This window comes from Canis lupus, chromosome 7 (genome assembly GCF_048164855.1).
Source record: "Canis lupus baileyi chromosome 7, mCanLup2.hap1, whole genome shotgun sequence".
NCBI lineage: Eukaryota > Metazoa > Chordata > Mammalia > Carnivora > Canidae > Canis > Canis lupus.
The window spans coordinates 37,195,094-37,207,504 of NC_132844.1; the positions used below are offsets into that span (position 1 = coordinate 37,195,094).

The 12,411-nt window shown below is 40.6% G+C and overlaps 1 protein-coding gene across 3 annotated transcripts in view; it reads right to left on the reverse strand.

The window, feature by feature from the left end:
• Window positions 1-12,411, reverse strand: part of KCNQ5 (potassium voltage-gated channel subfamily Q member 5) — a 496,689-nt gene that overhangs the window by 5,630 nt on the left and 478,648 nt on the right. For all 3 annotated transcript variants that reach the window (XM_072832360.1, XM_072832358.1, XM_072832359.1), the window contains 2 exons: window positions 2,711-2,842; window positions 376-502 (listed from right to left, as the gene is read on the reverse strand). In XM_072832360.1, the coding sequence (XP_072688461.1) occupies window positions 376-502; window positions 2,711-2,842 (259 nt within the window). The remainder of the gene's footprint in view (window positions 1-375; window positions 503-2,710; window positions 2,843-12,411) is intronic.

Sequence of the window (12,411 nt, forward strand, 5' to 3'; positions counted from 1 at the left end):
CAGCTTTAGAGTTAACAACTTTCAATGTACCATGACAGTTATAATGAGGTTTTAGTTTTTAAAAAAAGAGTGAAAAAAAGAGACAGTGACAATCACCAAAACACAAATGAAAAATAGATTTTTGTTATTTTACTGTGGAAAATCTATAGTTGCTTCTAGTTCTTGCATTGATTGATGAGATGAAATTGTTTATTCCTTGTATGGAAATCCAAGTGTTTTAGAGAACACTGTCTCTGCACAAAAAATGTAATTTCATTCATTCTTTCTTGATTTTACTCCTTTAAAACATATTAATCACTAAACTACATCCAAGGGGCCACACTTTTTATTTAAAAAATTCTGTTGGAAAAGTTAGCCACTACAGTTGAATCATACCTGCTTTTCCACTTTGACCACCCGGCCAAGCATACTGAGGTCATCGGGGGTCTCATGTTCTGCTGTTATTTTTTCTCGGCTCTTCTTATCTGATGTGATTTGCCCTTTTCCAAGAATTTGGTCAACACTATCAGAGAAAGAGGAGATAGGATTATAAATGCTGAAGATGGAGATTGCCCCAGGCCAGAATAAAGTGTTTTGAAAAGAAAAATTAAAGACAATTATCTTTAATTTATATAAGATGAGATAAAAATGAACTTATTCCAGTTGATGTGCTTATTTTCTTAACATGAGAATTACACATGAGATTAATTTTCTCATTATTCCGGTCTGTGATGAAGTCGCTCATGGGCAATCTTCTGCAGGCAAAATTGTCCTAAACTACAAAGTAATTTATCTGTTTCCATCTTTGACCAGGCATTTTCTGAATTTAACTGCTGAAAATATGATAAAATCATAATTATGATTATTTCATGTTAATAGAACAGATTATTCAGTGAACATTTATTGTACATCTGATAGGTGGGAGAAAGTGATTGCCTCTGTCTTCTGGAATTTCAGGTGGAAAATATACACTGTATGAGCTAGAAACTTGGATTAGTTCTATAGGGACACTTGGGTGGCTCAGTGGTTGTCTGCCTTCGGCTCAGGTCCTGATCCCAGGGTCCTTGGATTGACTACGCATCAGGCACCCCACAGGGAGCCTGTTTCTTCCTCTGCCTGTCTCTGCCTCTCTCTGTGTCTCTCATGAATAAATAAAATCTTAAAAAAAAAAAGATTAGTTCTACAACTTCTGTAGCAGTTCAACTTTATAAAAATCCATACTTTGTAATAGTTCTATTAAAGGACTTGGAAGACCATGGCCACATAGGCAGAGATTGTAACATAACTCAGGATGAGTTAAAACAATTTCCAAGGAGACTTGATCAACTGAAATGGGAATTACTTTCCTTTGTGTGTGTGTGTGTGTTGGTACTGAATTATTGGGAGTACCGACTCAACGTTCTGGTTTACTTAGTCTGCACAGAAATAAGGCAGTGCCTACCTTTCGTCATGACATCTAATCTGTTTTAACAAGCTCCACAAGGACTAAGTCATTATTTTATTAATCTCTGAATGTCCATAGTGCCTGGCACACATTAAGGGCTCAATAATTATCTGTTGGATGAATGAACAAATGCAGGAAGGAAGGAACGAATTGTGATTTCTATAATTGATCGACAAGTGGTTCACTAAGGGCCCAGTATATGCTTCCCTCTGGGCTGAGTGTGCTGTGGGCATATAAACAAATGTTTAAGACTCTCTCCTTGTGTTTTAAGAACTCTTCAAACACAAACAGCAGTAATTTGTGTCTGAGAGTGAAGCAAGACTCTTAAAAAATTGAGATGACTGAACATTCTGGCTTCAAGATAACACAATGAAATGTGGTTGGAGTAATGTATTGAACTCATTTCTTTTAATGACTCAGTAAGATGCTCACTGGAGAGACAGTGTGTATCTGGCACTGTACACGACACTAAGGAAGTGAAAGGCCCCAGTTTTAGTCACGAGTAAGGGAATAAACTTGCACCCAGGGAAACAATACAAGAGCCAACCATTCATTTTTGAGTCCAATTCTCTGGCACAGTAATACCAAGATTATGAGTGTCTCAGTGCTCTGTAGTAGCTCTAGATGCTGTAGGAGGTCAGAGAAGGAAAAGGTCTGTTTTTGTGGGCTAGACAGTTGGGTAAAGTTTCAGGAAGGACAAAGATGGCTCCTTGAAGGACAGTTGGGCTTTAGAGAATAAAAAAACAGCAATAGCACTAATCACTTGAATGACATCAGCGACAACCCTTAACAGTTACTAAGCACCCAGTTAACATGTTGTAACTCATTCAGTCCTCATGTGAACCCTACGAAGCAAGCACTAACATTATCCTCATTTTTACAGATGAGGAAATTGAGATACTGCATACTGTAGTTGGAGGATTTTAATGACTGATTTATATCCTTAAGTAAAAATCTATAAGGAGCACTTGGGTGGCTCAGTCGGTTAAGCATCTGCCTTTGGCTCAGGTCATGATCCTTGAGTCTAACTCCCTTGTAGGGCCCCCTGCTCAGCGGTGAGTCTCCCTCTCCCTTTCTGTCTCTCTGTGATCTCTCTCGCTCCTGGTCTATCTCAAATAAGTAAATAAAGTCTTTAAGGGGGAAGAAAATCTATATTAAAAGCAAAAGTTACCCATGAAAAATGAATGAGAAATATGAGATTCAAGAGTTTTCTGTACAACAGAAAAGTTACTCTCAGATAGTTTTTATGCCTATTCCTTCACAATAAATCACATTTCTATTGCTTACCGTGTTTGGAGACTTTTAATTCTACACAACATGTCTAGATGACCAGCAGAATATTGTTCAATGACATCTTTTACATCATATGGGCGTAATGTTTCCTTAAACTTCCGTTTTGCAACATGAAATTTCATAATCCTGTAAGAGCAACATATTCCATATTAATCTCCATAACTTTGCTAAAAGAAGTTACCCAAATAGCTTGCTAGTAAATATGAGAAACTCTGGGAGGAAAAAAAGTCATGCATCAAATTATTTTAGGCTCCTCTAGAAATGCGACATAAAAGCCCAAGATTATATTGGGCAATTTAAGAATATCTCATGGGAGGCACACATTGAGAGTAGAAAAACACACAAAAAGAGACTTAATATTAAGTGTTATACCTTTCCAGTGTTCACTGAAACCCTGAATCAAAATCAAAGTCAAATGCAATTCTGGGGACACCCAGGTGGCTCAGCGGTTGAGCATCTGCCTTTGGCCCAGGGCATGATTCTGGGGTTGGGGACCGAGTCCCACATCGGGGTTCCTGCAGGGAGCCTGCTTCTTCCTCTGCCTGTGTCTCTGCCTCTCTCTCTGTGTGTCTCTCATGAATAAATGAATAAAATCGTAAAAAAAACAAAACCCCAAAAAAACCCCATTGTTAAAATGGTCTTTTATGTAACTATGCAATTTATGCAGATGCAGGTGTGTCTGTAAAACTCTCTTATTCTCTCCAGAGAAACGTGTATTTCTGTAGGAATTTATGAAAATACTGTTTCATAAATTACTTCTGCCGAATACTGTGTGATTAGGTAGCCAGGTTTCTTCTATTTCAAAAGTAACACTCATCCACTAAGGTTGGGTATTTAAGACTTCAGAACCAGAGATCTTTTTTGTTACAGTGCTTCTCCTGACATCGACCTCATGTTTTAAAACAATAGTTCATCAATAAATCCCATGGTGCCATAAATGGCTAAGTTGCCTACAATAAACAGTTACTGCAATAACTTGATATTATTCCCAAAGAAAGCAAAGAAGCATAACATTTTAATGAGCCTGTGCAGCCTTACTGCAGGTAAATGTTAAGCCTGCCAGTGTTTTTTCAACTATGAAATGGCTCATAGTCTCCCGTTATCACACTCATGGATCCCAGGCTGAGAATCAGTCCATCGGGCTCTGCAAACCACACTTTGTTGTCCTTTGGTGGAAAGTGGGAAGATTAAGAATAAATAGAGGATTTAAACAGAAAATACTCATTACCTATCTTGAGGGCTGATTGCAAGGAATTGTTTTATTGGTTAAAAAGCCCCAAACTCTACCTTGTAATTGTATTATTAACTTCAAATTAATTGTATCCTATTTTTCTGGAATCATTTATCCATAACTGTCTTACTCCCTCTTTCTACCATATTTTCACCACCAATCTCTTCTTTGTTCAGGATAAAACTTTTTTTGGTCTGTTTTTTGTTTGCAAAAACATTTAAGAATTATTCAGAGGAAAACAAAGGAAATCTGTTTTAATTTAACCTCTTAGTACTTTGCTTTAGCTTCAAATTTGTTTATCAAGTTTGTTTGGAGCTCAAGTCTCCTATATTAAAAAATTGAGAAAACTAGTGAAATATGTATCCTGTGAAATTTTTGGCCCTGAGTAATTATTATTATTATTATTTTAAAAAGATTTTATGTATTAATTCATGAAAGACACAGAGAAGCAGAGACATAGGCAGAGGGAGAAGCAGGCTCCCTGCCAGGAGCCTGATGCAAGAGTTGGTCCCAGGACCCCAGGATCACGACCTGAGCCGAAGGCAGATGTTCAACCACTGAGCCACGCAGGCGTCCCAATCATTATTATTTTTTAAAGATTTTATTTATTCATAGAGACAGAGAGAGAGGCAGAGACACAGGCAGAGGGAGAAGCAGGCTCCATGCAGGGAGCCCCACGTGGGACCCGATCCCGAGTCTCTAGGATCACACCCCAGGCTGCAGGCGGCGCTAAACCGCTGCGCCACAGGGGCTGCCCCAGTCATTATTTTTTAAATATCTGTTTCCCCACAGTAAAATGTCAGTTACATGAAAGCAGGGCTGGACCTCTTTACTCAACAGGCAAAGGCTTCCTAAGTGTTAGCTATTGTTACTACCACTACCTCTACCATGACTGTTACTACTACCATTCTTCAACACTGTGTACTCAGGGCTTAGCACAGTTCCTTATACACAGTGGAAAGAAACATTTGTTGAATAAGAGAAGGAAGGAAAGAAAGAGAAAAAGAAAAGATCCACTCATCTGTGTAATATTAAGAATAAAACCAGAAAACCAGAAGAAAAGCTAATCTAACAGTCCAGACCCTTCTTTACTTAAGAGTAGCTAATGGTGCCTGGGTGGGTGAAGGGAAAAGGAAAAAAATCATCTTTATATATCCCTGGGTGGTTTTTAATTGTTGTTTGTGTTTTCATTAATATTATCATTTGTTTTTTTAAATATTTTATTTACTTATTCATGAGAGACACAGAGAGAGAGAGAGAGAGAGACAGAGACAGAGACAGACAGACACAGGCAGAGGGAGAAGCAGGCTCCGTGCAAGGAGCCCGATGCAGGACTCGATTCCAGATATCGGGATCATGCCCTGAGCCAAAGGCAGACGCTCAACCGCTGAGCCACTCAGGTGTCCAAATATTACCATTTGTTATGTGAAGTACATTAGATGTCTTATCTTCAACAGCACTTGAGATATTCTTATTTTCCTTTTATATTTAGGGAAACCAAGATTCAAAGAACCTATGTGACTTGCCCCCACACAAGCAACAAGTATGAAGCAAAGTCAGTATCTCACCCAGATCTGTCTGTTCTCCCCCTTATATCACCTTCTGATTTCCCATGGCATCAATTCTGCATATGTTGAAAAGATTGGCTGAGATCTTTGGCAATTTTTTTCTTGGCTACAGTGATAGAAAACACCCTACATGCAAAGGGACAAGCTTTGGCATGAGTTAGTGTGTTCCCATTGGCTGGAGCTCAGGCATTTGTGGTCTGTGGCAAGGTTGCCCAGGGGTGGACCCACATACCTCCAAACTGAATGACCTGTTTTGTCCTAATAGGAGCCTGTCCTTGTTTCTTGTAGGGAGTTGTGTGAATTCTCTATGGTAATTTGTCTCAAAGTTGCATGTTGCTTTTCTCTTTTCCTTTCACAAATACTTTAACAGAAGAACAATTTGAAAGCATTCAGTAGATAGTATTATACTCTAGTACTTAGTCATATTTTAAGCAGACCATAGATAGTTTCATTTTATTTACATAATTTCCCATTACGAGCTAGCCAAATTAAAGGAAAATCCGTTTTTTAATGATTTTGCTCAATATTTATAATTTTGATTTGTACTGTTTGCCAATTTCTTTTAAGATTTTTAAAAAAGACTTTATTTATTTATTCATGAGAGACACACACAGAGAGAGAGAGAGAGAGAGCGAGAGAGAGGCCGAGACACAGGCAGAGGGAGAAGCAGGCTCCATGCAGGGAGCCCAACGTGAGACTCGATTCCAGGTCTTCAAGATCAGGCCCTAGGCTGAAGGTGACACCAAACTTCCGAGTCACCCAGGCTGCCCTGTTTGCCAATTTCCATGATACAAATACTCCTACCATACTTCATTTTGAGCTATCAGTGTGGCATCACTGGGCAAGAAGTTGGGAAGAGATGTGCAAAATTATATCATTAGATAGTGTTTATTTATTTTATTTTTTAAAAAGATTTTATTTATTCATGAGAGACAGAGAGAGAGAGAGGCAGAGACACAGGCAGAGGGAGAAGTGGGCTCCATGCAGGGAGCCCGACGTGGGATTCGATCTTGGGACTCCAGGATCATGCCCTGGGCTGAAGGCAGGCGCTAAACTGCTGAGCCACCTAGGGATCCCATAGATAGTGTTTATACGATACATTTAGAATAGATGTGTATAACTCAAGAATATAGAGTAATATGTAGTAAAATTATTAGGAAATAGTGAATGTTGAATATGTATTGCCTTTGTTTTTAATGTAACTTATTTTATTATGAGTTTATACAATTTAACTTTTAATAATGGATGTATTTAACAAGCAGCAAAATTCCCAAAACTGTAACATTCAGCTCCTGAGAGTCAGTGTAAACTATCTCCAGCCCATCCCAGCTTATACTCTTCCTTTTCAAATAATTGAAATGGTATTATTATTTCAATTTTTAATTTCTACACATGAAAGTAAGAAAATCTGTAAGTAAAGCACTAGAAAGAAAGCAATACTCACAAGTAGTGATGCAATGTGTAAGAATCAATGACCCCCAAAGAATGATATGATGTTTAGGAATCAATGGTAAGCCGATTAAGAACTTTAATAGGGACATCTGGGTGGCTTAGTGGTTGAGCATCTGCCTTTGGCTCAGGTCATGATCCCTGGGGTCCTGGGATCAAGTCCTGCATCAGGATCCTCCTGGAGTCTGCTTCTCCCTCTGCCTATGTCTTTGTCTCTCTGTGTCTCATGAATAAATAAATAAAATATTAAAAAAAAGAACTTTAGTATTGACTCAGCTTTGCATACTTATCGTCATGGCCATACAGAAACACCATAGAAGATAATCAGTTTCCTGTCTAGGACTGCTGGTTGCTAAGCATTTACCAGGACATTACTGAGAGTAAAAAAATTCTGCCTATTAAGGATTATTAAGTTTTCTAAGATGAACAACAAATAGATTTTCTTTTTAAAAAAATATTTTATTTTATTTTTTTTAAATTTTTATTTATTTATGATAGGCACACAGTGAGAGAGAGAGAGAGAGAGAGAGAGAGAGGCAGAGACACAGGCAGAGGGAGAAGCAGGCTATATGCACCGGGAGCCCGACGTGGGAATCGATCCCGGGTCTCCAGGATCGCGCCCTGGGCCAAAGGCAGGCACCAAACCGCTGCGCCACCCAGGGATCCCTATTTTATTTTTTAAAGTAATCTCTACCCTCAACATGGGGCTCCAACCCCACAACCCTGAGATCAAGAGTCATGTGCTCTACTGACTGAGCCAGCCAGGTGTCCCTGGACAACAGATTTTCTTAACTATCTTTGTTGTTGGTTGAAAATGAAAACATTGAAAAGGTCTGAGGTGAGATATGAAAATTCTAAATCAGGCAATATGTTTTATAAACATGGAGGGAATTTTTAACAACATATGTATTTCTGAAACCAGTAATTTATATAAAGGATGATGACAGTCATTTTGCCTTTGCCTTTGTCTGCTTGAGATTCTTTTCCTCTGCTCTTCCCCTACTCTCTCTCTCTTTGTAAAATAAATAAATAAATTTAAAAAAGAAGACTTAATAGCAAAAAAAAAATAACAATTAAGGTGATAATAATGCTAAGTAATACTTTATAGAAATATCTTATGAAATGGGTATCATTGTCATCTGTGTTGTAGATAAGGAAACTGAGGCATAGAGAGGTTAAATAACTTGCCTGAGGTTAGATAGCTAGTAAATGTGGAATTGGGATTTTAACCAGTTTGGCGCCAGTGCTGAGCTGCCTTTTTTTTTTTTTTTTTTTTTAAGATTTTATTTATTTATTCATGAGAGACACAGAGAGAGAGAGAGAGAGAGAGAGGCAGAGACACAGGCAGAGGGAGAAGCAGGCTCCATGCAGGTAGCCCAACATGGGACACGATCCCAGGTCTCCAGGATCAGGTCCTGGGCCGAAGTCGGTGCTAAACCTCTGCATCAACCGTGTTGCCCCCAGTGCTGAGCTTTTAATAACAATGTTGTCTTAATAAATTGTCTTAATATTAAAATCATATTTATGTTATTTATTTATTATTATTTATTTATTTACAACTATATTTATTTGAAAAAGAGAGAGCAGGAGCAAGGGGGTGGAAGAGCAGAGGGAGAGGGCAACATAGACTCCCCCGCTGAGCAGGGAACCTGACATGGAGGCTCCATCCCAGGACTCTGGGATCTGGGATCATGACCTGAGCAGGAAGGCAGATGCTTAACCGACTGGGCACCACCCAGGTGCCCCGGATCTTATATTTTAACACAAAATAACAACAACAAAAAAGATGCTTTGATATAATACAAGCTCTTTTCACTTACACATGCCTGGCACATAGGTTCTCAATAAAGCTGCCAAGTGAATGGCCTGTTCTTACTGGTATATGTTGGAGGGTCCTTTGGAAGACCAAAGAAAGGCCGAGGAGTCAGGTTCTCACTGGCTTCTTTTTTTTCAAGAGCTTAAACTGCACCACTGGGATTAATGCAGCAACGAAGAGGAAAATCTCTTAAAGTTCATGTCTTCTGATGCTGCAGGGAACCCAGAGGCTAGCTAGGAGTGGGAGACATCCTACACAACGCTGACATGCCGCGCAGTGCCACTAGAGGGGGGAAAAGATTCATGACAAACCTAATAAGCTGGCACCTCCTGTTGAAACTGAAAGAAGTCTGCTCATAGAATTTTCTGAGCTCGGAGAAATAGCTAAAGCGAAGTTAAACTCTGGGTAGACTATGTCTATATATACACACAAACACATGTGCACTTATAAGGAAATGTAGGTGCATTTGTTGTGCTGCCATGAGTTATAAAATCTTGCAAGAGTCTTGTTCCAGCCCTCTAAATCAGGGTAACGGCATGACATATGAATATGCAGAGATAGGAGCGATTAGGAGACCACGGCGGTGACTGCGGCCGCCACCGAACAGATGGTGGAGCGCGGCCGGCAGCCGGAGCGCGGGCAGGGCGGCCAGGCTCAGCCGACCGCGACCCGAGGCGGCAGCGTGACTGACTGCGGGACACCGGGGCTTCCCAAGCCCCGCCGCTCCCGGGAGCTGCGCTAATCGCCCAGGATGCCCGGGGCCCACCTCGTGTTCACTGACCCGGGGGTGCGGCCCCCGAGATTTTTATGAAACTCCTCTGGTCGTTCTAACGTACAGTCCGGGTTGAGAGCTTCTGAAATGGAGGTGGGAAGGGGAGGAGCAGAATGATCTCCGTGCTCCCTGCCGCCAGGCAAAGAAGTGATGGGGTGCGTGCGTTTTGCTAAGTCTTCTCTTGTCACACCTGTCATACCCATAAGGCAGAGTGTCAGTGCGCTTAGGTGGCAGGCCTCCAATGAGAACCTGAATGTGTCCTGACCTCCTTCCCTGAGCAAGGGGTGAGGTTTCATGCAAGAAGTAGTTAAGAAGTTCCATTTGTTTTTTTAAAGGACCCCCTTGGAAGGGAAAAGGGAGTGCAGGGTGCAGGGTGCAGGGTGATTCATTCTTTCAGTAACTATTCTTGAGTGCCTGCCATGCTGTGCTGGGTTCTGTGCTAGGCGCTGAGGAGCACTGACTCCGCTGAAAAGAAGCTGGCAGAGTTGAAGGAGCCTCTAGTGATGATTTGTCTCCAGTTTCTTCTTCTCTCCAGTCCTTGTGGAAGGCAGCACTCACCGGGGCCAGGAGCTCTGACAGGATCCAAGAGCGTCATTTGTCCGGAGCCAGGAGCCCTTTAGATGAGCTCAGTGTGGCTGCTTCCCTAAGCAATGCCACAGGCGTGTCTGCCACGTGGGACTCAGGAATTCACTGGTGGATTTTTTCATTCACCTATCAGGCATTTATTGACTGCCCACCACATGCCGGACTCTGTGCGGGATGCGGCGATACATCGATGAAGAAGTAAACCCTGTTGCTTGAGCACTTGCTGTCTGGTAGGGCAGACTGTGTGTGAGTGGAAGGGGTAGGAAGCTCAGGCTCGTGGGAGTGCAGAAGAGAAGGGTTTAACCCAGACTGGTGTAAGTGATAGGAAACAATTTCTTTCTTTCTTTCTTTTTTTTTTTTTTTAGTATATGTGCTGCCGAAGCGAGCACAGGAAACAATTTCTGGAGAGGACAGTCTTTTACCCTCTGTGCCCCCACCTCTGGGGATTATATTACCAAATTTGTCCAAGCTGCACAAATGGTCCCTTATGCTCCCAGATCCTGTTTTGGTGTAATGTGTATTCTCCCTCTGACCCCTCTTCTTTGGCTACTTGGGTTGATTTACTCTACTGACTTGCGTTCCATAACCCCCCACCCCCTTTCCCAGGATGGATAATTCTACCCCTGACTTCTTTCTCTCTCCAAGAAACAGAGCATCTATCTGCCTTAAAAGCAAGGGTCCTAGGGCTCATTCTGGAAGGGGATCCAGGGCCTTCAGATTACCAAAACTTCCCCAAGGTAGCCCTCTTTTGCCTTTCAGAGATTAGTCAGGGAACGATAATGATCACAGAGCAAACTTGTCAGATAGCTAGGACTGTGGAACTTGATATTTTTGGGTCACTATTAAAGGCATATGTGTTCTTTATTTGGATAATTTGTTAATGTTACTTCTCTGTTAATACATAAATATGATTCAATAATGCACATTTGCATTTGTGTATACAGTGTTTAGACTCTGAAAACCCTTCAAAACTAATTATAGAATTATATATCCAAGACTTGTTTACCTTTCTTTCATCTTAGATTGGGCTACTAGCCAGTGACAAAGGAGCCCCAGGAGTTCCTGGATGCACTTACCAACCTTCTGGCTTTCAGTTCTTGATGGAGACATGTAAATTAGCACCACTTGTACACAGTCTATCTGATGTCCTTACCCCAGAAGGGTCCCAGTTGGCTGACTTATGGATCAGGACCAGTTTTGTGGCCACACTGTTGGCACACTGGGTGTAATAATGCTTGCTATTATTGTGCTTTATATTCAAGATTTGGTAGGCTCTCCTATACATTTTTTTTTTTTTTTTTAAGGGCATAAGAAGAGTAGAACGCAAGCAAGAACTTCTGGGTTCAGGCAGTCTGCAAATGGTTAACTCTCCTCTTAGGCTTTTGTGAGCACTGATCTGATAACTAAATTTGGGAATTTTGCTTTCCTAGGAGTATTAAAATTCTGCATAAACTTTAAAGTATGAAATGAAGAAGTAAATAAATAAAGTGCCCATACACATTGATTGCTCTTGAATATTTTTAGTCATAGCAATGAATAGGAGTTTCAGTTTAAATTATAACCAAATAAAAGGTTAGAAATTAGATGCTGCAAAGTGTGTCTTCAGTGAAAACACTAGTTTAATGCAGCCTTAGAGCAAAATGTGGCCACAAGCAATTATCTTCAAAACAGGAATAAACAAAAAGAATATTCCAGGGAATATATTAGCTGTTTTTAAAAATATGTGCTAAGTGATCCATAAAATGTTCTTCTTAGCAGCATCCTTTACTCTGTAACATGCCATAGACTTGGCTGTCAAGAATGTCTTAACGGTGACTTGCAAACAAAGACTCATCACCTCTGCTAAAATAGCAGAGATGCTATCAGCAAAATTAAGAACGGGTGATGATTAAACAGCTTGTAGATTTAACAAAAACCCACAACGGCAAACATGTGCCTCTGCTTCTCTATTTGTGGAGTATTCTTGTCTGAGTTATAGAGCGAGATTTAGGAAGGATTCAGCGTTGAAAATGCATTGTAGGGGACAGTTCAGGGAATGGTCCCGCATATGCCCTTCAGAATAGGCAGAAAACAAGAGTAAGAAAACTGGAAAATCTTGTCACCCCACCCAGGGTTATAGCAAGGCCTGATTTGCATACCTGCCTGAGAAACTCTGACAAGTCATCACCGTTCTTCTCTTTGCTGATCAGATGGGAACAATTTGAGAAGAGTTGATGAGTCTTTGCTAGTTGCAAAGAAATTTTTGACATTTTATCTATGTTCTTATTAGAGTGA